Genomic DNA, 25,151 nt, shown 5'->3' with positions numbered 1-25,151 from the left:
TAACAAACATGTTGTTTAGTGTTGCACTCTTTTTATTGATCAGTGGTTAAAAAGTCATCCAAATCTCAAGGCCCACTGCCCGTTCGAGATCCGTTTTGTGCAGTTTGATCAGAAAATAATTAAAACATAAACACCAAACACTTGAACCAAGTCCTCTGGTCCAATTTTTTTTGCAATCAATTTAAAAACAACATAATACAACTTATCATGTACCATATAAAAGAGTAAGATCTGAGAAACGCTGAGAAGTGCATTATAGTGGAACTTCTTACAACTGCATTTTTAAAAGGATGCCATCCTTGTGGTATGAACCTCATTGTCACCAAAACCTCCTGATGATTATTCTGTACAGTACTCTTTCTTAAAGGGAAGGAGGAACTTTTAAAATAAGATAAAACAGCTGGTTTTGGCATCTATTTTGAAAGACATTGCAAAGCAGTGAAGCACAGCACATATAAATAAGAGAGCATTGTTATATCTGCATACTTACATTGCAGATGAGTAATTTAAGTTTGATGTGCAGTACTTAAATCCAAACTGAATTAATTAATCAGATCTATTTATTATCCAAAAATATGTCTAGATATTTTACAGTATAAATGAATAAAAATAGGACTCAAGGCCATCCATTCACCCAATGACAATTATATGGACTGAATAAGACATTAGTGACTGTGGTTTGTTCATTGCTTTGATTAAAAAAAAAAAAAAAAATAGAAAGGAAAAAAGTACCAAGTTTGAAACAGAAGAAGAAGTTTATAAATCTGCAACTGATTAAGAAATTTACTATACATTTTTATTTACATCTGAGCTGCCGAAAAGTATAAAAGTATCAATATTCACAAGACTTTACAATAATCTTTAATCAGTAGGTCCAAAAAACTCCTGCTTTTATATTTGCCCAAAATGTAAAAAGAAGTTCACCCAGTGTTTTAAAAATAGATACAGAACAAATATATAATACATTTAAGAAGTTTTGACCATATTATAAAGACTTATAATAGTGCAACTACCTAATGTATATTTTTAAAAAGAGGCATTTAAAAAAGAAAGTAATAAATTTTTAAAATATCTTTTAAAAAGGAGCATCTCTGTGCAGATTATTGCTGTGGACGTTAATTTAAAAAAAAAAAAAGAAAAAAAAAAGAAAGGAAGGCACAGCGGCCCTGGTGTATTCTGAGTCCAACACCTTTTACACAGGACTGGAGATGGAGTAAGGTTACAGGCGTCCCAGGGTTTAATCAGAGGAGGGGTAGGCCACACCAGGAGGGAGTGGGGTTGTAGGTAGAGGAAAGAAAAATAGGGGTGGGGGGTGGGGGGCGGGGCTGCAGGGGTTTTGCAGGACGACACAGCGGCGAGACACAGGAGGTAAGAAACATTGCTGAGGTAAAGGTCACACAGACGTGGTCACTCTGTCTGCAGCGTTATTGACCTCGTTTTTGTTGGAGTCCAGGCCTTTGGCAGCGTTCAGGTCGTTGCGGAGGTTCTCGGCCGCTTTCTTCATGGTTTTCAACTCGCCAGGGTGAGGCGTCGCCCGTCGAAGTAAAGTTCCCTGCGTGAAGACAAGGCAAGGCAATCTTATTTGTTTAGCCCGTTTTTACAAACAGTTTGACTCAAAGGGCTTTACATGGCATCATCCTCTGTCCTTAGACCCTCACATCGACTGAGGAAAAACTCCATGGAAAACCCTTTTAACAGGGAAAAATCGGAGAAACCTCAGGGTGAGCAACAGAGGAGGGATCCCTCACCCAGGACGGACAGACGTGCAATAGATGTTTTACAGACAAGAAAACAGTTTACAACAGAGAATGTGAGAAATGTCCTCACAAAGTGACTGATTGAAAATGTCTCGCAATTAGGAACATGTAACAGAGAAATGTTCAACTAACTAACAGCTTTTTACAACCTGATCCTGCTGAATAAACTCATGATGGTGTTGTTATTGTCAGCATGTTGCTAAAAGCAGCTCTTCTTTGTTGTAAATGGACTTGCACTTATATAGCGCTTTTCTAGTCACTCGGACCACTCAAAGCGCTTTACAATGTAATGGTTGCATTCACCCTTTCACACACATTCATACAGCTCTGTTCGCAGACAGGCTTTGGAGATTGGAGATAATCATTCACACACATTCACACAGGGCAGATGTGGGTTCAGTGTCTTGCCCAAAGACTAGGGCTGTCCCGATTAATCGACCTAATCGATTACGTCGATGACGTAAATACGTCGTCACGTGCAACATACCGTCGAGTTGTTTCCGATTACGTCGATGACGTAAATACGTCGACGGGTACAACACACCGTCGGGTTGTGAACCATAGACTGTAACACGTGCAGCAGAAAAACACATGCTGTACCACAGCAGCACCACGGCGATGAACGAGCACCTGAAGCTGCAACATCGTTCCGTTCATTCACCTCCGCATAGCGCTCTTTCACCGTTATTGACGCTCTCTCTCTCTCTCTCACTCTCTCTCACTCACACACACACAGAGCGAAGGGTGCGCGGTAAAAACGAAACTCATACGAGCACAGTCTCCTTGCTTTATGTATCCATAGATGTAAACACGTCCTCGTGTTGTCTTTTTTTTTTTTTTAATCCACTCCGCTGCTGCTTTCTGTGCACCCGGACGCAGCACAGCATGCTGATCGTATGTGAGGGTGATGTCCTGCACGCACCCCCGCTTAAAAAAAATCCTAGAGGAAAGACTGGTCTGCTCCATGACTAAACTAAATAAATGTGCCTATTCAAATATTTCAGTGTGCACTCTGCTTTATCTGTCTATTTTCCAGGTTAAAGCAAACTGATGTGGCACAGTTTTTCCCCTCCAAAAAAAAAAAAGATTTAGAGCATTGGTTCCCAACCTTGGGTCCGGGCCCCCTTCAGGGGGGCGTCAGAGATGTCAGGGGGTCCACAGAGCTTTGTTTGTTCTGAGGTTGTGAGGTTATCAAAATTTGATTTGTTGAAATTTTAAAATTCCAATAACACATCCAATTGGATAATCAAAATCATCAAAATCAATAGGAACAAAAACCTACATAAAACCTACCTGCTTATAGGGACTTGATAACAATTATGACACAACAAAGGAAAATTGACATAAAGGAAAAAAGGTTGGGAACCACTGATTTAGAGGAATGCACACCAGAAAGAGTATCTGAAGAATTTAAATAAGAGAAGTGTTCAAAAGTGTTTTTTTGTAAATGACTAATCGTCAACCAAAAAATAATCGTTAGATTAGTCAAAAAATTAACCTTTAGACTAATCGACTAATCGAAAAAACAGTCGATAGATTAATCGGGAGAAAAATAATCAGAAAAACCAAGGACTCTTCGACGTGCAGACAGGGGGAGCCGGGAATCGAACCACTGACCTTCCGGTTAGTGAGCGACCCGCTCTACCACCTGAGCCACAGCCGCCATGGACATAACTGACAGAGCTGTGACACAGAGGAAGAAGTTACACCTGGATACAAGTCACTGTCAGTTTGAGTCTTTTCAGCAGGATCTGTTGACAAGAAATAAGAAAAACCCCAAATGGACACCATGCTGTGTCTTTCAGCTCGCTGCTCTCACCTTATCATCATCCTCGTCATCATCATCATCAAGAAAGTGAATGGCACTGATCCTGTTCATGGCTTTGTTGTCCCACGTGTCATCTGCCATGTCATTCACCAGGCTCTCCAGGGCTCCGAAGCGGGAAAGTTTATCAGAGCCTGAGGTAAGAAACAACAAATTAATATTACTGGGATTCATGTGTGCGTGAATAAATGCGCAGATGAGAGATGAATATATTTCACTTGATTAAAATCAATACACTTGTTGTGATCGCTTCTCCGCAATCTGCCAACACCAGAAATGAAAGCTGTCACATAACCCAGCACTTATGAGAGAGAGCTTGAAACTGCCAGATCACAGTTTCAAATCCCAGCTTAGTCACAGGCTTACAGCAACACAATCTTCCCTGCCCCCAACTACGGCTTCAGCCTCACTCATCTGACCTCCACCAGTCTTACATCTGCATCTCTCCACACGAGAGACACACAGCACATCAGCGAATACACGTGCCACTTCTTGTTGAGATGGGGGAAATATGTTTTTCGCATGAGAAACACAGCAACGTGAAGGACCGGGCCCTTTGCAGTGAATAACAAACACTCCACACATTAACACTGAGGACAGCAGTAAAGAAAAAAAAAACATTACAGTATACTGTGGTATCAGGCAGAGATAGAGCCAGCCTGTCGCCGCATCTCTATACGCACTAGGCGAGCTTTTAATGGCAGCAGGCCAGCCGCTGCTAAGCCTCTTTAACAGTGCAATCCGCCTCATTTCTGGAAAAAAAAAAAAAAAAAAACATAACCAAGGAGGGCCTCAAGGGACCGGAGAGGGCTTGATCTGTTGTAGGCGCTGTGATCCCTTACAGGACTTCATAATCGACAGATACTGCAGGGGAGGGATCAGAAGGGACAGAACACGCTTCGCTTCCCTGAGCACGTCATGTGATAATGTCGCCAAAACCGCGGGGCAATAAATAATCAGGGATGAGGCAAGAAATGATGAGGAATAATAAATGTCACAGGGCTGCCACCACTTCGTCTCACTGGAGAGGACGCCTGACACTTAAGGAACATGGAGACACTGATCCCCCCCACACATACACACACACACACACACATATATATATATATATATATATATACAAATCTATATTTTCCCATACTGGACTGAGTGAAACAAGAGTGTGTGTAGAATATTTGTATTGCATAATGGCAGCAGGCCTGCACACATCTACTGTACATGTACAGTATTATTCATTCCACTCATTCAGCAGACACTGAAAATGTCTACATCATTTGATAACACAGATGATTGATGGTTTGGCTCTTGAGAACTTCATGGCTTTATCTTAGGCTTGATGATTTAAAAGAGAGACATTACCTTTGTTGTCTGGTTCCAGCGGCTGTTGAGGCAGCAGCACGCAGGTGAGCACCTTCTCTCCTGACTCGGGATCCTCGTCGGTCTGAAAGGTGAGGAGAGGCTGCGACTGGTTTTCAGACAACCACAAGGCCTTCAGCTTTAGTGAGGTCAGCGACAGCGGTAAATGGATGAGCCTGACAACAAACAAAATGAATAATCAACACCTGGTTCATATTAGGGAGGATATAATGAAACAACAAGATACATGCAGCTTCTTCTTTTCACAACACTGCTGTTAACATTCAGGATCAGCACTTCAGATGAGGAACTTGGCAGTAGTTTTGACAATGTGCAGGAGGGGGAAACACTCCCCAGACACAGAACTGAACGTGTGTGTGACTCAAAGTGCACACACTGCTGCAGCCTTCACTGAAGACAAAACTTGGACCAAAACAGACAGAGGCAGAGAACCAGAGCCAAAACAACCTCTGACTGACAGAGTGAATAATACACTGTTAAAATATGAAGATAATCGCCAGGGAAGTAGAAAACAACTTTGTCATCACAGTTAGTTTTTTTTAACATTTAGGTTTGTACAGTATTTGTCTTTTTATCTGTATTACTTCATCAGAAAGTTTCCTACAGTACTTGAGCAGAGTGTGTTTATATTAAAGAGTTGGTGTAAACTACCGTCTCCTTTTTATTGCACGTACCTATTTCCAGAGACATCGAACACGTGCAGTTCGGTGGCTTGAGACAGCTCTGACGGTATCCTCTGCAGTCTGTTCTCTCGTACGCAGAAGACATTCAGACCGGTGCAGCCTCCGATCTGGGTGATAGAGGAGACACCATTGTCAAACTGCATGTCAGTTACAGTAGCAGGCATCCCATGAGGCATGAAAACACTATATCATTCCATTAGGGCTTTTTCCTCCCCTACTTTCTATATGGAGTATTACATAATATAAAGATAGTGGATATAAATCCGGCGCTGTAATGGCAGAACAAAGGAAACCAGGGTGAATCTGTCCGGCAGTATTCGGCCGCTTTGTCCCAGAATTGGTGATCTCGGTGGCAGATTAGTTAAATGTCAATGGGATGTGGCACAGGGACCTAAAATTAGGAGCAATTAGGCCCAGTAGCCAGACAGAGCAGAGACTTGATGGGCCAGCTGAACTGCAGTTGTAATCTATTAATCTGCTCAGACAGAGACCTGCAGGAGCAGGATACCAGTACTGTTCCAGAGATTCATCATGTTAAAAGGAGCAGGTTAAGCTCATCATATTGGAAGTGCTTCGTGCGTCCACAGGGGAGGAGGGTAGAGTCAACAGTAAACGAAGCGTAAGGAACGAACTAAAGGTTTTAATCAACAGTTTTGGACCAATTGGAGTACACAAGTTCATGTGGGCACAGATAAAAGTCAGCCAGGGAAAATGTGTTAGGAGCAGCTAATCAACAATCAATAGAATCCATAAAACTGGGCCAACGGTCAAGTAACCAAGCAAAGCACAAATCAATACTTTGGAAATGGTAATGCTGTGATTGTGAGAGATGTCATGCAAAGCTGGTTTGAGAAAACAGTGACACCATCGATTCATTATCTGAGGCCAAGTGTGTCGAACTGTTTTTTTTTCTCCTCCCAACACTGCAGCCCTTGCATCGTTAATACACAGAGCCATTGTACGAGGGTCTGAAGAAGCCTTTCAGATGAAGTTTTCAACCACACGTGCCTTCTCTTAAACAGACAAGAGGTTAGAGAAGGATGTCACAGACAAAAACAATGGAGACACTCAGACAGAGCCGAGCAAACCAAGAGCAAGAAACACAGAAATGAGAAAAGCACAACAAAGACGAGCATTCTTGACCCAAAACGTGAATGGACTTAAGATGGTTTGGCATTGGCAATCTGAGTCGAGGAGAATCTCAAGCTCAGGTGAAAACAGTTGTATTAGTAACATATTATATCAAATTATGGCTCCCGGCCCTGAATCAGTGCTCTCCAAAAAGAAAAACAGGACAGAAAAATTCCCTTTCATAATAATTTGAAGGTCAAAAGTTCAGTTCCTGTCTAACCTGCACCACCTGCTGACAACAACTGCAACGGCAACAACAGCTCAGTCCTGAACATGTTGACAAGTGTCACAAAGTCGTTATTTCTGAGCATTTTGACATTTGCACCACTTGCAGGGAACCAGAGTTCCTGAATTTACAGTTTTTAGGCTTCACGTTTTATGTTTTTATTTTAATTCATACCATTTCTCATTTGTCTTTCTGGTTTCCTTAGTGAGGAAGGGAGAGGCCGTCAGTGTGGGCTGACTAATTTCTGTGTGTTGAATATGTCTCCTTTAAATGTGGGTGTTATTACTCTGGACATATTTATTGTTATCTTTGGATTACAAAACCCATATTTTAACTCTGTACCACTAAACTTCAGTTTTGGGTCCATCAGTTAACTTTTCATTGATATTGGTTGATATATGAAGGGCTTACCTCCTTTGGTAATGACATTAGCTGGTTTCTGTCACAGTTGAAGTTGGAGAGCCGTTTCAATTTCCCAATACTTCTCGGCAAACTCTGCAACAATAAACAATAAACACAACAATAAGAAGAAAAAAAAATCATTAGTTTTGTTTGTATACATTATTTTTAGTATTTATAGAAACTTGTAAACACTTTGGGGAAGTTAGCCCTAACATGAGGACAAAGTCGACCAAATCATAGAGCAGTGTTCTCATGCACAAAGACAAAAAGGAGACATGACAGAAAAACACAGACAGCAGCCGTGTACGCATCACCTGAGTGTGGTTTCAGTCTGTGTCTCTGTCTCACTCAGTGCGTATGTGTCATCACTGTACTTCAACAGTCTGCCTATAGCTATTTTCCAGTCGGTGAGCGTGGGCTGGTCAAGGCCAAACTTTGTGAAATAACTGTGTAGGTTACAAACCCCCCTAAGTGCTTTCATTACATTATCAAGGCTCAGCGTCACCTCAGTTGCAAACAAACCTGTATGTGGTTCTCTGTTAGCACAAGTTCAGTGAGGCTTTCACAGTTGCCAATGCTCTCTGGAAGATAAGTTAGTTTATTCTGATCAGCTTTCAATATGGAGAGTTTCCGCAGTTTTCCTGTAGAGGGAGAGAAAAAAATATACATATCAGACACTCTCATATCTCAAAAGTGATATTTATGGTAAGATACCATTCAAAACTGAGTGTATCTCTTTTAAACAAATGACTAAAAGCAGTGCTGAATCACAAGTGCTTCGATATTTGGTACTTTTAACAATAAATAAAAGCACATTGGCTCTGCACATTCGGTACACACAGAAAGACAATATGTTCCCAAGTGTAAGAATTACAAGATAATGAGAAATAACCTAAATCGAAGCTTCGCGGACATAAAATCGATTTTGATCGAAGCTTCGGCGGCCGGGGGGTGCGTGATCGTAACGTCTGACGGAGGGGTTTTTGGGTCAGCCCTACTAAATACCAAGGGCAAACAATCGTGCTCCTAGAGTAAAGATGATAATGTGCTCACCGATGCTTTCAGGTAGAGCATCAATGAGGTTCTGAGACACCAGCAGGTCAGTTAGAGACAGCAGGTTCCCCAGCTCCTCAGGAAGGTGCACCATCTTGTTCTCCGACACATCCAGACACAACAGGCTTTTCATCGTGCCCATCTCCTGAGGTTCAGAGCAGAGGTTTGTGGTAAGAAAACACCAAAGTTGTTGTTATACGGCAACAAATACAATCTTGTAAATCAGAGCCTCTAAAACAACTTTTGTTTCTACTGGGAATGGATTTTTCTGTCAGTCGTGTTCTTGTTCTAATTGTATTATCTAAATGTGTCTGAGCACTTTCACTGTTCATTGGTTCATCGCTAAGAGCCCTCTATGTACCAATGCACAATGCCATAACATCAATTATGTAACAGCGGCGCAATAATGAATAGAAGCAATAACAGCGTCTCAAATACAATACTGTATGTACTGTATGCATGCATAGCTTACTGCAGGTATTTCAGCCAACTGGTTTCCATCCAGCCACAGGTCCTTTAAGCTGACCAGACAGCCTATTGACTCCGGCTGTGTGGGAGGAAAATAAATGGAGGGATTTAAAGAGTGAGAGGCAGAAGGACAGAAGAGACAACAACACAGAAAAATACAATATTAGTGTTTTGATTGACAATATACTTTTTCATTTAATTCAAACTCATGATGTGCACACACAGCCAGGTGCAGCGTGCTGTAAGCATGAGCATTGAAAATCTGTTCAAATGAATGAAAATAAAGATCCAAGCCTCTCTTTTGTACTTCAATCAATACTTATTTTATTTTTAGGACACACTGCTTTCTTCACACAATTATTCTGCTTCTTTTGTCAATATGACAAACCAACATTGTGGATCATCAAAATCAGTTTCACTGTGTTTATCAAATGTGGCAGAGCCATGTCAACAGTATTGAAAAAATAATTTTGGAATGCACCAATTAATAATCACAACAGAGATTCATATAGTAATCTAAATGACTGTAAAACACAGTATAATTGTATATAATAAAAAAAATTAATAATAATACATATTTATCTACAACTGCAGAGAAAGTAACACATAGAAGCTGTTTCTTTGCGGTCTGACTTTGCTTGATCTGTCAGTAAATCATTCACCGTCAGAGTTGGACCGCTCACATAAGATTACAACTTAAAACCGGAGCTCAACACAGATGGTCATCCTCCCATCTGCGTGATAAGAGGTGAAAGCTGTTCTCGAGGGACGCTAATCTACTTGGACATGACAAGAACAAGGAAATGGGAAAAGTTTCATCCTGCTCATTTCATGAGCAGCCATGTGGCATTCTTCTAAAAAAAAAAAAAAGCTCAGTAGCACCCGGAGAGACAAGACGACTTACCAGATTGTAAAGTTCATTATTTCCTAGGTCGAGTTCTTCAAGTCTGTGAAGCAGAGATAGTGACCTGTGGAAGGAACATGAAGTCAAAAAGGCGTTCAAGCAAGTTCTATAACTTATTAACCTCAAGGAAAAGTTGCTTCATCAAATGTTTAAACCTCTCCTTTATAATAATGCACACAAAGGAAACGTTATGTAAACATCTTCACATGTACAGTGCAGCTAGCTGAATACTCACTCTGGTAGGAATGTGAGCAGATTTTCTCTGAGTTCTAGTGATACCAAATTGGAAAGGCTGTAATGACAGGAGGAAAAAAAGATTATTATATGCTTCTGAAACTACCACAAAAACATGAACTGTAGTTTCTATACAACTCCCTCCTCAGTACATGATGCCCCTGATTTTTTTTTTTTTTTACAAGAAAGACTTTAAATGACAGTGGGAAGAAGAAAAAAAAAAGACCATAAAATGCCTCCTTGTGATCAGATATGTGAGAACAGGAAGTACTTAGAGGTGTGTCAGTCTTATCAAGGCCCTAAAATCACGGTGGCATAAACAACTGGTGCATACTTTAAATGAGGAGCAAAATGTCTAAATAGCTGTCACAGACCAAAGTACAGAACAGAGCTGCTTGTACGACTCCGTGCAGCACATGTAGCTAATTAATGGAGGGTTTTATGACAACAGCCCACTAGTACAGTACAAAGTCCATCTAGGTGACCAGAACACAATCCAGTGTTTTTGTGGCATTAGAGATGGACTACGGTGTTTATCTTTTTCAACATTTTCCTGGTGTAAATATAAAGACATCGCATCAATCAGTCTAGCTCTATCATTTTCCAAAAAAAACAAGACATGGGAATGAAGTGTTTCTAAAACGTTAACAGTGGCTCTGCAGTTCTCTATTCAGCTTGGTTTTTAATCTGGTCTGTTTAAGTCTCTCTTGAAAACCTCACTGACCCTTAACTTTGATAATATGCAACGCAACTGCTACTTTTCCTTAATCTTGCTTTCTTTGAGTTTTTTTATTTCCTTTTTCATTCGGTATATCAGATCCCGGAGCCAGAGATTAAAAGACAGACAAAATCTTCAGGCGCACTCTGTCTGAAATCTGGTTTCAGAGATCAACTAAATGATGTAAACAACCGCTTTACTACATCAGTGTCTCAGGTTTCTGTGAATACTTTTTGTGAGAAAACACTCCCATCTCAGGAGATAAATGATGTCATTTAACCCCTTTACCGTTTATCTTATCCATGTCTAAAAGCCCTTCAGCGTGTTGTTCCAACTGTGTTATGGTTTTCATTACCTTCTTCCCTGAACAGACCGCAGGCCTTAAGCCACTGCTTTATGTAAGACAGATATGAGACATATGTGGGGCGCATGTCGTACCATGAGGAAACGGGTGTGAAGAGATCCCTTGAACTTTAAGTGACTTTTCAGTCAGAACACTGTGCAGTACATGTCATAGAAATTAATGCAATCCAAGTTGTATTATAGACACTTCCAGCCCTATGTTCAGTTTGTCCGTTGCTATGGAAAAAACAACACGAACCGTATGAGAGATAGACCTTAGAGCCAAACAGGTGATCTACAAAACAGATTTTTGAGAGGTGGCTTCATTTTTTTTGATTAATATTCCGTATATGAAAACACTCATGCTGGAAAAAAAAAACATAGTTTTCAAATAGATCCCTTACTACTGACTTTTTGGTTTTACAGTTGTTTTTATGTGTTGAAGCTTGTTTATAGTCTTTCAACAACAGGGTTTGACAAGGTGCAGAATATTTTACCACAGGAGAAAAATTCAACACACAACCCAGCCACAAATGTTTAAGGTCAGTTCTGCAGGACGATCATATGGACGAACCACTGCAGTACAGATCTGAATCAAAAGGTGCTTGTGTCTTACATGAAATCAAATTAAGGCTATCAATGGGCCAAATGCTGTATGCGTCACATAAAATCAAGGTTAAGTCATAAAAGCCTATCTATAGGAGGCACAGTATTATTTCAAAGTCTATAGTCCTGACCTATGAACCTAAAGAAGTCAGGCTGTCATCCACCATCCATGCATTATCTCTGGGAGGTGAAGCAATAATCCTTAATTTATGGTACGCCAGCAAGGCGAGACAAATCTCTGTTTAGATTAACTCCAACTGTTTCAGCACTTATCTAATGATTCAAATATGCCATCCAGACCGCAGCAGGAATCATTTCAAACACACTACTGCACAACATCAGGGGGAGTTTCACTGTAGTAATCGATGTGAGGAAAAGTGCCTTTAAAAACATCCCTATTGACATTTGGTTTTTAATCCTGTTGTAAACAATTCATCAGTTTGCCAGGTGTTATGGATGAAAAAAGAAACAGCATCTGACGTCTACAGTCATTTTATCCCTTAAAATCTGTTCAGGTTAAGTTTTCAATTCCAAACTTCCACTAAAAACATCCCTTGGGGTACTTTGACCTAAAAGCACATATTTCTGTTATTAAATCCAATTATAACTTAACTCAACAATGGGAGAGACTTCTTAGGGAATAAGAATGTTGGCAGACATGAGTTTTCACTAGTCTGGATTATTTTGCCATCTCACAACAAGCTCTTTGCCTTTTATGACCAAGACAATGAAGCCAGGGAGCAGACACTGACTGATGTGTCTGTGAAGAGTAATGTGATTGGTATGTTTCCCCCCTAAAGCAGTGAAGAGGAAGAGATTTTAGAGGAAATTATAACAGAGGAGAGGAAGTCAATAGGAAGCCAAGTACTTTCACTATGTACTGTACGTTCCAGTTAATAATGACACTTAACGCACCAAACTGCACATAAGGGGTCAAACAAGAGATCTGGAAGCATTCAATATGTTTTTATCTCTCTTTCAGCGAAGAAGAAAAACTGCAATAGCATATGTTAAAGGTATAGTTCAGTTTTTGGGTTTTTTTTTTTTTTATTTTATTTTTTTATAAATGGTATAATATGTGCAGTAGACAGCTATTTGCTCTCCCCCAGTTAACCATACCAGCACATACTACTGGACAGAGATACAGGTGATAAATGGCTGTGAACGGACCCTAAACTAACAGTGTTTTTTCGCTGCCTACAAGAAGTCCGCACTGTATCACTCTGTCTCTTCCACATACAGCTATGAGTCTGACCCAAACAGCTGATAGGTGGAGTGCGGAGGAATACTGAGTGAGTTTGTTAGTTCCAGATAACTGCTTTTTTTTTTCGACCAGTTGATGCACTGTAAAAAAAAATTCTAGCGTATACTTAAACGGGTGAATTATTTTGATTAGGGACTTCTTATAGGCAGCGAAAATACACTGTTAGCTTGGGTCCGTACACAGTCGGTTGTCGCCTGTATCTCTGTCCAGCAATATGTGCTGGTATAGTTAAATAGGGGAAAGCAGAGAGCTGTCTACTGCACATATTACAGGGGCAATTTGTTCCTCTTACAACCCCACCTCAAAAAACTGAACTATCCCTTTAAAGTGGCTGTAGAGGAGGACTTCCAACCTCATTACATTCACTGAGTAAAAGAAATAAAACCTGACCTATTTGCCACTTGATGAGAAGTCACTCATACAAAGTGCCACTCTAGAGAAATGTTTACAGCTCAAGGGATTTTAAAGGGAAAAAAAACGTTGCTGCTTTTTTTACACAGTAGAGTGTTTAACATCTGTTAACACATATCACATCACTGAGCATGGTACTGAAACATCTACATTTTAAATCTATTCATAGGTGAAATTCATGATTTTCCTACCAAGATCACTAAGACGGAAGCAAAGTGACACAGAAGTGCAGACGGAGCCATGTAAGATGTTATGTGACAAGTCCCTTGAAATGATCACAACAGTGTAATAAAGATTTGTGGTCATATTTTGATCTCCTCTGAAAGATCTGACAGGTTACAGGCTCCCTGAACATCATTAGTTTGCCATGTGTTCAGAGTAACGCTGACATTTGTCATTTCAAGCTAAGGTAAACATTTTCTGTTTTGCTCCTGTTATGAAACTGTGTGGAAATGTTTCACTGACAAGCATGAGATCCACTTCAAAAAAAAGAAAGAAAAGAAGACCAACACAATGAAATGCTTACTTTCCAATGTTGTCTGGAAGAACTTGCAATGAAATATCATTGATGGAAAGGCATGTTAGATTCCGCAGCTCTGGGAAGCTGTCAGGTAACCTGCAGAAATAAAAGACAGAGCAGCAACAGTGTGAGACAACTGAAAGAGAATGATTTAATCCACATGTTTTAAACATGTCATCCAGCACTTTTGACATAAACACTGATGATGGATGGTGGCTACTAGAAAGAAGAGGCTGTGTTGTTTGACGACTGCGTTGTCTGTTGAGAATGTAACCAATGACAATAGACAAGGGTTTACCAGGACTTAAGACAATAAAGTCTCTGCATTCTGGTCTTCTAAAAATAGAATAGAACTGTATTTTGTCATGTTTTACTATTATGACACTGATATATAGCAACAACAGCATGAAGCTTCTTGCATCTTTTGAGCTCTAGTTATCTCCATCAGTTTACATGTAATTGTCTATGAGCATTCTACATAAATGTGACTGAGAGACCAAACATTTACTTCTGAGCAGTATTTCTCTACAGGAAGGAACATTATCTGGAATGGATGTAAGCCAGAGATCAAGAAAGCTCTCAACAAGTCTTAATAACTGAGTAGAAGTAACCTGCTGCTGCTGTTTGGACCCAGGCACACTCCAGATTAAGCACAGCGCTTAATGTAAACTTAAACCTGCCAATATAAACACAATTTCCAACCCCTGCAATTCAAACGGGAACTTGCCCTTAATCCTTAAATCCTAAAACTTACCAAACAACTAAATCATAGTTATTCATATTTATTTTTAACACAAGACAAAAATCTTGTCTTTATTTTAGATTTTAAATTCATATTATTTGTATGGTCAGAAAACACAGATAAAGCCTTTAAAACCCCTGTTATTTTATGACAACAGAACACCATCACCCACAGTGGTAACTAGACTTTTACTACGAAACTGTGAAAAGAGGGCTGATGTGAGAGTGACAAATTAGGTTACTACTGTGGAAAAAGAGTGCTGTGTGTGACTGCAAGCCCATGTGCACTTAAAAAGTATTGAACACCAATGCTTTGTTATACTATTCATTGTTGCCTCCTAAGCTCTAGACTGAAAAGCAGTGTGGCGTTTTTTCCCCTCCTGCTGGGGTGCAAATTGAACTTAGTCTCACCCACACACTTAAAGAGCAAACAATGCACAATTTGCAATCTGTCATGTTCATAGTAGCAGGCGTTACAGCAGGGGATCCACAAAATACACACAATGCAGACAATGGAAAGACAAAGCACAAGAAAAAAGTGTTTTGCGTTGAAGACGTATCCCCTGCTTCTCATATTCTAACATTTCAATTTGGATAAATGGGACTGTTTATTTTGATAGGTGAAATGTGTAGTTTCAGCAATGTCGCAAACTTTAAAAGATTCATATTTTAGAAGAGACCGCTGGTGAAGTGATCAAATATGACTGATTACTTGTTCTCCTCTTTGAAAAATAAAACAACATGATCCGTGTAATTTACCTTGTTAATGGATTTCCACTGAAATCTGCCACTTGGAGAGCTTTGCAGTATGAAATGCTCTCTGGAATTTCCATAATATCTGAATAAGAGAAAAGACACATATTACAACACTTATTCACTGTACTAAGGAAGGTCTTTGCATTATAAAAAGAAACATAAAACACACTCAGCAGAAATGGATTAATATTTGTTTCAGCGATACATTGCAGATTATTGCTTAAAGTGCAAGCGCAACACAAATGATCGTTTTTGCAGTGATGGTGCAGAATTTTGTGCAAGATTTAATGAGGATAAACCTGTAAGGTTTAATCATGACTCAACATAAATAGTGTGATGTGCTTTCTATTAACTGGAGTGGGGTTTTGCTGTGACACGCTGCTGCTTTGTGGCAGGAGAAACCTAAAGTGTGTGTCTAAAGGAATATGTTCAGGTCTATTCAAACAACTTAAGGGATTCAGGCTAGTTCAAACCATGCGGCTTTATGCTTGTTTGCTCTTGCATCAGCTTCACTAATGGCAAATGAATCCATCAGTGTCTGTCAATCATTTTTTGAATTTAGTGCCATCTTAAGTGCAGCTGTTAAACCACATCCTCACAGATGGTGAAGAATATAAACATACTCAGTTGTTACACATCACATTTTATAACTGTGTTTCTGTGTTACTGTGTCATCTTGTTTGTGTGTTATCTATCACTGTTCTGCCCTCTTACCATTTCGAGAGACATCCAGTTCTACCAGTTGCATGAAGTTGGCAATTTCTGGCGGAAGTCTCTGGATCTCGTTGTCACTCAGGCCAAGTTTTCGTAGTTTCACCAGCTGGAAAAATGGCTGCAAGGCAAAAAGAATAGTGAGTGAAAGGGCTTTAAAGTAGATGTAAATCAGTCAGATGCATTCAATTACATACAACACATTTATTCAATTTAAACTGAGCTGGAGGTGATTTAATGTTTGCTGACACAAATCAAGTGTTTGATTTATAATCACATCTTTACCAGTGGTTGGTTTCTTTCTCGCAGTAGCATGCACCTTGCGGGCATTTTCCAGAAATAATAATAAGAGCATTTTACTTCTCATGTTTAATGACAGCGCACAGTGCCACAGCCGTTTTCAATTATTCTGGCTGATTAGACGTCTGCTCAGGTTGAACTTGGGTGGGGCTTTGATAGGAATCACATGAGGTCACCACAGTGTAGGGAACAAAAGTCTAAATCCAAGTTGTCTCCTGCTTTAACACGATACATGAACAGTGCTAACATTTTTTTAATGGTCTCTTTCAATACAAATACACACTACTCCAAAAAGCTAAAAACTGCAGTTGAAGGCAAAAAGATTTAGCATGACAGTATGAGTATGATGAGGACCAGTCTGCAGCTTCAACATGTTACTGTTAAATCAGCTCATAGGCTTCTTTATTAGGACTCAAGCCCCCCATTCCCCCTGTTGTGTTTCTAATAACTATTCAGTACCCAGAATTTTTTATACACATGCTCAAAAAACATTGTGAAACTTAGGCTTCACCTTCACCTCACACCTATAGTCTAATCCCAATAGGAAGCCTGCCGTATTGAATGTAATTAGCTTTGCTATGGTGACATATAAATGATACTTTCCCTGTCTACCTTAAATCCCATGCTCCATTTCTACTTAAATAACAGCAAACATCTCCTGTGGCCTATTGAATTAACAGAAACCTCCACCTCCCGTTTCAGTGAAAGGCCATTTCTGAAAAAATGACAATTAGCATCTCAAATGTCGTCACTGTGAGACATTTTAGCTCGACAGGCTGCACCGCCTCTGTCTGACAACAGGTTTTATTCTCCCTCTCCCAGCTACGACGAGTCTGTGTCAAAAGTTCTCCCACAGATCCTCCTCCTCCTCCTCCTCCTCCTCTCTACTGTGCTTTTCCAACACTGTCAGACTGGATGCCAGGCCTCAGACTCAACTCACAGGTTGCCATTTAAATGCGCAAAGATCCACCTTGAGAAAGAAACGATCCTGTTGGCACACTTCTTTTTTGAAAAGGCTAAGGCAATTATCACAAGCACATACTTGACGCCCTAAACAAGAGCAGGCAGAACCTTTGCTGGTGTGGTGGTGGAGCAGGTATAGAGCTGACAATGCTGCTTCAGGTTCCCTTTGTGTTTTTGGCAAGAAAGAAAGAGAAAAACTCCCCCTCTGGCTTTTCCATTTTCTCCAGGCAGGCCAGCTGGCCACGAGGGCTCATCAATGAAAAACATACTCTCCTTTTTTATTGTTCAGTCAATCAATCACTGAAGCTGACTCCTTTGATCTGAGCGCCCAGGACACAACAGGTTTCTACTTTTCTGTACTGTACTTTTACGACGTAAAAACATGTCTCCATACAAATCCATTGTAAACAGCCTTAGTTTGAACAGCAACAACCACAGGATGGCATTAGGCTTTCAAAGCAGGTACATGTAATGCATTTTGTCTGGATCTCAACAAGCCTGAGATGAATTGAAAACTTTAGCTCTTTAGAAAATATGTTGAGCTGTAATAAAGGCTGATTATCGTCGGCACAGCTGGTCCACAGACAACCCCGTGCAGCTCATTACTGTGAAATTAGCCTCGTCGTTTCAGTACATTAGCGGCTACAACCATAGGCAGCATGTAATAAAACTATAACATTATTCAAACTGCCAGAGAACCTGCACATCTCACATTAGCTAACGTCAGCTTAGCTGTAAAGGCACATGTAAGTTTTGTTTGCGTTTTGAGAGCTATAACCTATATCACATTTTAATTTTGTGTGCACAACAAATAGAGCCCAAGAGGCCAAGAGTCAACTCCACCCTTTTACAAAATGCATGTCATTCCAAGGTCTTAAGAAAGAAAACAGTCACTAATCCATCATTTCACTGGTCAAACAAACCTGTACCCTGACAAGAAATGACTGTTTGTCTGAGCGTTCACGTCTTAGCCACCTAAATTTCACTTTCACGTTTCACTCTCATATAAGAAAAAACAAGAAACCAAGTATGAGAGTCTGCCAGTCCACAGGCCAAGGATTTATCTCCGCCTTGATGATATTATCAAGGGAGTCGTTGCATGTGCAGACTTGTTCATTTCCAGAAAACTACCCTAAAGGTGTGACAGATCAGGAAAATGTTATTGCCAATTCAGTTCTTGGCTTGATCACACCACTTCCAGACTTCCTGCTTGAGGCGAGAGCAAACACAGGTACGGTGCTGTGAAACTTCCCAGATAAACAACTCAAAAGAAAGCAGCCGCTGCTCATCTGGTTTCCCAGTCCTCTTCAAAACAATAAAGACAATCGCATAAGTCATCAAGAGTAAATATACAAATGATTCCTCTGTTGAAATTTTGTGACGAGCTTTGTGATTCCTGCCTCAACTTACTGACAGAAAAACCTGTTCTTCCTGTCAGTGACATTTACCGCCACGCCCCCAACAGTCACCCATGTGTGACACACAAAAACCAAAACAGGCTGAGTCAAGCACACATTAACCGTATCCTACTATGTCAATGTTTGAACTTACAGTTTCACCCTTTGCACTGATGGTAACGGCTCATTAATACACCTCAAGTGTGTCACCCAAAGCCCTTGATACGGTCACGTGAAGCAAGATACAGCTTTGAAACTTAGCAACAAATATTCACAATTAAACCACAACATATGAAATCAGTATTTAAGTTATAGGTTTATTTATTTTAATTATTAAAGTATTTTGGGAGGCTTTTAGGCTTTTAATCAACGGGACAGCTGTAGAGAGACAGGAAATGGAGAGGGGGAACGACATGCTGCAAAGAGCCACCGGTGGAATCGAACTGGGGACGCTGCAGCAAGGACCATTGCCTCTGCAGGACTAGGACTAGAGCTCTGTGCTTTTTCATTTGTCATAAATAAAATACAATCAACTGAACCACATGTCAATTTCATTTGTAAAGCAACAACACTACGACCACAAAGGCCAAGTAAAAGTGTTGAATGTTTAGTTGAGTCTATTTGAAGTAATGTCATATATAAAACAGTATATCACAGTGTAGTCTACTGTAGGTTTAAAACTGTCTCGACCACAACCACATGTCAGTAACTCAACAACTGCACGTTAAGTTATGTGTTTGCACGAGCATCTTTTTGTCGATCAGAGTTCAGAGTTTCGGAGTCAGTTCAGCCACCAGCTTCCTGCTCTGGGATCCATCGCACCACTTTCTTTTACCACTTCAAAACATGTCAGAAACTCTGCAGTTTCCTGTCCCGGACCGGATACTGCTTCCTCTCGCCATCGCTGTGTCTGTCAGCTTTTTTTTCCCCCCCAAGGCCATAAGGTTACATATCTAAACCATGACTGTTTTGTCCAACTGCAGCGTCCTGGAACTGCTGATTGACTAATCGAATCGATCAATTGATAAATCCTCTCAACTTTACTAGATTAATCCTCTCAGTCGTTAAATTGTCTACAAAATGTCAGAAAACTTGTAATCGTTGGAATTTCCCATCACCTGAGCCGTGTTAACATTCCTTGTTTTACTCAGGCCAAACCCTAAAATGTATTGAGTTCATTATGGCGAATGACATAGAAAAGCATTAGATCCTCACACGGAAGAAGCCGCGACCACAGAAAGACTGGCCTTTTTAATTTTTAACGAAATGAATAATCAATTCTAAACTCTCATTTTCTCTAGATTGACTGATTAATCAATAAATCATTTTAGCTATAAATGATCCTGTTGTGCAGAAATATAAACACAGCAGAAGAGGGAGTTGCTTTCAGTACCGCAGCTTACAGCAGAGAGAAAATGTCATTTAAAGGGTCTTCTTTGTCACAGCCACCAACACCTCAGTCTTTCAGTTTCACTCGAACCGGAAACCCTGGAAACTACATTCATTTTTAAACTGGACCAACAGGCAAAGACATTTCAACAGCCAGCTAGTCTTGCATTCCTGTTCTCCTTTGCTGGTTAGTTTCTTCGTTTGACTGCTGTTTACAAACCAGTTCGGTGGTATGTATGATGTTGAGGGCCGGTTGCTTAAGGGCCTTTTTGAATAAATAAAGAGACGCAATTTACCGTTTGTTGATTCAGCTCAGAGTGCGTGCACAAATAATACATACAAGAAAAAGAAGAGAATAAAAAGAGGACCTACGGCGTTACACCTACTTCTACGAACCTGCGCTTCATGACTTGGTCAGCAGATTTTTCTTTGTAAAACTATTGAAACTATCTGCTGGAGTTCAACTTGCCTCATCTTGTTACAGTAAAAATACACCTCTGCCTTTTCATCTCTCCGTGCATGTCTTTATCTGCCTGGTTGAAATGATTGACTTGAAATATGTTCCCATGTCTGGGCTTTGTTACATCATCGTCAGTATAATATTAACGTTAGTCACCTCCGAGGCGAACGTGACGAGGCCACACAGCGAGCACTTCAGTGGACGGATACTAAGGTTTATCCATTGGGACAATTCTTGGGTTCACTCAGCAAGCATTGATGATATTAGTTACACGCCAAAGGACACAGTACTCCATTTCTGTTCTCTGTAATCCACCTCATTGCCTTTAAACATACTTTTGTTTTACAAATACCTCCAAGCCAAGCATAGAGATTGCTTAATTGTCAAACAGCTGCCTGTGTGTGTATGTGTCAGGCTGTGTTGTCACAATGAGAGTACACCTTCTAATCACACACCCTCGCACTAACAGGCAAATGGAAAAATTGTCAACCATGCCAGCAGCACTTAGTTGACCAGGTGTACTGTCTCTTATGTGAATTGGTTTATGGTTTTATTGGTCTGTACTTTTCAATTTAGGTCGATGACTCATTAGTTAACACTACAAATGCACATGTGAGGCAACAACAAAAAACATAATGCCGTCTTTGTTTTCAGACAGAATACCTGTTCCTGTGCTTTTCTTCAATGGACAAAGTGAGCAGCAGGACAGAGCTGGGGGAGGTTACCGACATTATCTCTGTCTCATCAGATTTCTATGAACATGCTCGCCTAGAAAATACTGATTCTGCTGCTTTTTTTCCACTTTCTTTTACTGTATGGACTTCAGTGAGCTGCAAATAGCACCATTCTTAGTTGTATTCAGGTGAAAACTAAGCAAAAAAGATGGTCGCACGAAACAGCCCTTCAATCCCATCAGCTTTACATCTGACCCACCATGACTTCAGTTATATGCGGTCAGGACAGTTCCTCAAGGTGCTAAGCCTTATTCCATACTCTGTCCACTTGGAAAGGCCGGCTGTAAACCCAATATATTACCAGATGTACCGCTGCTGAAGGTTTCAGTGAGAATACCAAATGTAATTTTCCCAGGCTTAAAAATACACTCTCTGGAGCGGAACCGAGAGCACCTTCAACAGCAGAACCGGTTTGGCTGCAAAAGGTAAAGGGAATATGCAACAAAGGCCACAAAGTCAGTAGGTAATCCTTTCCTTCAATGTAGCAGCTCTAGGCTACGCAAAGACATCTTCAGACTCTGGGATCTTCATGCCCGGACAGAGACATATGATTAATAAGCCATTTAAATAACATGCAAATCTGTTAACTAGTATCCTCACTTAATCCTGAGCGCCAGGGTCACAAGTAAGACGGCCGGGCTTCTGTATCTTTACCTCACACGTCGTCTCTATTTGAAAAAAATATAGCCAGTCGCAGCAATGGAGTATTTCAATCATCCTATGATTCATGGTGTGTATTGGTTATAGTCATCCAAAGTAGCCACAAGCAAGTTTGTCATCTTGAACTGTCAACACAACCCAATTTTGACTTTTAGTACACAATGTTGAATCAATTGTTTCATTTAATCACTTTGTAAATCAACAGACTGAATCACTAATGAAGCAATTACTCACTGTTTACATATTGTAATGTCAAGCTTTTCCTTCTTTTCTCAGAATCAGTTGAATATCATTTTGTTTCACTCTGAATGAGTTAGTTAATGGGCAGATTGGTGACAGTGCCAATATTGCCCATTTCAAGCAGATTGGAACTCAGCTTACAACTTGACAGATTCACAATGTACGTACGCTGTTTTTTTGTTTTTTTAAATAACACCACCATAAACTAACACTTTATTTCATTCATTTACGTTGCAAAAATAATGATTATTAATCTAAACTAATCCAACCATTAAGAAAATAGAGCACTGGGATTGGGCTGGTATTTGGTATCCGGTGAATTGAGGTATCAAGATCGTGTGTAGCGCTTAAAAGCTTCATTGGTGCATCTCCAAAACGATGTGATGAATGGTCAATTAGTTGAAAATGAAAACAAGCCTAATGGATAGTCGCAACCAAACATGACAGTATTGTGAAATGAGACTACAGATAATTCTACAATAGATTACAGGGGATTAATTGCGATGAGCCATTTTATATCTAGGCACAGAATCCACTTACAGGAAATTTTATTAGGAAATTTAATAATTTTATTTTTTTCTCATGGCTTTCATCAGTTGATTGCGTTTGGCTTCTCTTTTTTTGTTACCAGACTCATTTCCAAGGGAAATAATGAACCTTTAACTTTGGCTGAAACTGAAACTGTTGTTTTGTTTGGAGCTCTTACTTGTTTGGTAATTGATATCCACATTTCTAGAGATAGGCTAGTTGCTCTGCAGGACCATTAGTGATACCTGTTTTCTCTTGAAGGATTACACCCTTCATGCTTTCTACAGTACAAACAGTCATGGCTCTCTTGAGTTCAGACACAAGGGGTCATGGGTATTTCTGACCTCAGCACAGGATCACCTGCCCAAACAGGTTTAACATATCAGACTGTAGGACATGGGCTTTCGCTCAGACACTTGAGACTCAAATAAAAATGTTTTATGGCCAAAACCCAGACTGTGGCACATGCCTAGTGCATCAGTCTACGGTGGTGGGAGGTGGGAGGTGTAGTTCAGAGGGGGGAAGAGATTTCCACCTCCACTGCTCGCCTGCCTTGCTTATCTTGCGTAATTATTGTCCCCAGGTACCACCAGACTCTCACGGGACGCCTGATCAGCTCAGTTAGCAGCTCCGTGTCCGAGCCACTCCAACCGGAGGGACACATTACACATGTGACCAAAAATAAGCCACGGTACCCTGCGTCTGAACCCCGGCGAGCGGAAGCTGTTGTGTTTTTTGTTTTTTCAGGCTGGCTGCTTGCTTACTTACCTTGGGCAAGTCTCGGAGTTGGTTGGCATCGAGCAACAGCTCCTCCAAACTCCGTCCGTAGCGATAAATCTCGTCGGGCACATAGAGCAGGGAGCAGTGGCGTTTATCGATCATCTCCACATGACGGTTGCACCGCCACAGGGGTATGCAGTGAAACATCACGGGGGAGGTGGGAGCGAAATCTCGTACCCGTGCGATAAACAAACAGCGGGGAAGAGGAGGAGGAGGAGGAGGAGGAGGAGGGGGATGCAACAGATTGTTACGGCGGGGGGCAGCTCGGGACTAAAAAAAAAAAAAAAAATCACCGTCAAACACTGAAACGGAGCGAAACTCCGAGGCGGACTGAGCGGCGAAACTCCGGTGGTAAATAAATAAGGTTACCGAGCTGACGACGTCCGTGAGGTCGACACCGACATGGGAATTACTGTCCGTCGTTGTCTCACTTTGGTGACTTTGTAGGCACCTGTTTTTTTCTCTCTCTCTGTCTCTCCCCTCTCTCTCTCTCTCTCTTTACTCTGTCTCCACTTGGTTCCTCGTCTCACGTCGACCCCCGCCGTGGTTCAAGCCCTCTCTGTTTCACCATTAAAAAAAAAAAACACACGGGCTACATCTCAGAGTGGAGGCGGGCAGCGGTCTCTCTCGGTTTTCTCTCTCGTCTCGTCCCAGAGTTAATTTCCTCTCTCGTCCAGTTTCTGACCCGGAACATTCACTCCCTCATTCCGATCCTGCGTCACCGCTCCTGGCGGCTCCTCCCCCCGGTCCCTCCTCTGGATAGTCCCGTCCCGCACAGGGCCGCCGCCATGGTGGGGCACCGAGCACCCTGGAGGAGGGGCGGGCCACCCGGAATAAAAAACTCTGGGCCTCAGGAGTTTTAAAAGGGTCTGCTACAGATGTAATAAAATATAATTAATATAAAACAAAGAAAATACAGCCTAATAATAACATTTAAAACCATAGGCTACCTACATTTGAAAAAGCTATAGATGTATAAGAAAACCTATAGGCCTAGTTTTTAATTGAATGTCATTTAAATTGCATGCCACCAAATGAGAATGAAAGAAAAGTAACAAAGACAATAGATTTAAAAACAGCAAAAACTACAAAACTTGCTCAGAACAGACAGCATATGATGCAAACAGAATCAAAAGAGAAAGAAAAAATATTTACAAACAGTAATACCGGTAGGACAATATAGGCTAAATCAACTGTGGGACAGGTAGCATAGCATTTCTGACTGATCCCTCTTTAAAAACTGGTCCTGGACACTGTTGCACATGTTGATCCCCTGAACAAAACAAGTTGTCTGTCCAAATTAAAAACAATTCTTTGTGCCACTTTCACTATTGTATGCAACAGAGGGAGATATTATTCCACCCTGCTTCATTTCACATGGAAATAATATGATTTATTTAACAGCTATAATGACGTGTTTCTTTGTTGCTGTTTTTTTGTCAAAAGCAATCACATTATAATATAGAATGTCTTGTTATAGATTCAATTATCCAACTGTGTCCTGTTGATATTAGCTCCATCTCACCTAGCTGCAACATCAAAGTAGCCTACTGCATACTTAATAATGTATC

The 25,151-nt window shown here is 40.6% G+C and overlaps 1 protein-coding gene across 1 annotated transcript; it reads right to left on the bottom strand.

Moving 5' to 3' along the window:
* Positions 1-25: 25 nt before the first annotated feature.
* On the bottom strand, positions 26-24,216 carry lrrc1 (leucine rich repeat containing 1). Its single transcript, XM_083987713.1, has 14 exons — positions 23,569-24,216; positions 16,133-16,250; positions 15,422-15,500; positions 13,928-14,017; positions 10,062-10,118; positions 9,827-9,890; positions 8,927-9,001; positions 8,455-8,599; positions 7,924-8,042; positions 7,411-7,494; positions 5,634-5,749; positions 4,942-5,114; positions 3,577-3,716; positions 26-1,552 (listed from the first exon to the last, which is right to left on the bottom strand). Exons 1-14 carry the CDS (start codon positions 23,725-23,727, stop codon positions 1,394-1,396), a joined length of 1,578 nt encoding a protein of 525 aa, XP_083843839.1. The 5' UTR covers positions 23,728-24,216; the 3' UTR covers positions 26-1,393.
* Positions 24,217-25,151: the final 935 nt, after the last annotated feature.

This window comes from Trachurus trachurus (genome assembly GCF_905171665.1).
Source record: "Trachurus trachurus genome assembly, chromosome: 15".
NCBI lineage: Eukaryota > Metazoa > Chordata > Actinopteri > Carangiformes > Carangidae > Trachurus > Trachurus trachurus.
The sequence above is the reverse complement of the archived record's forward strand: the minus strand, read 5'-3'. Positions and strand labels throughout refer to the sequence as shown.

What these genes read in the sequence shown, in the direction of transcription:
- lrrc1 (XM_083987713.1), bottom strand. Translation starts at nt 23,727, where the DNA reads ATGTTTCACTGCATACCCCTGTGGCGGTGCAACCGTCATGTGGAGATG. An exon ending in ATAATGAACTTTACAATCTG is followed by an intron (nt 9,002 to 9,826) that starts GTAAGTCGTCTT and finishes CCTCCCACACAG; the next exon opens with CCGGAGTCAATAGGCTGTCT. An exon ending in TAACAGAGAACCACATACAG is followed by an intron (nt 7,495 to 7,923) that starts GTTTGTTTGCAA and finishes TTATTGTTGCAG; the next exon opens with AGTTTGCCGAGAAGTATTGG.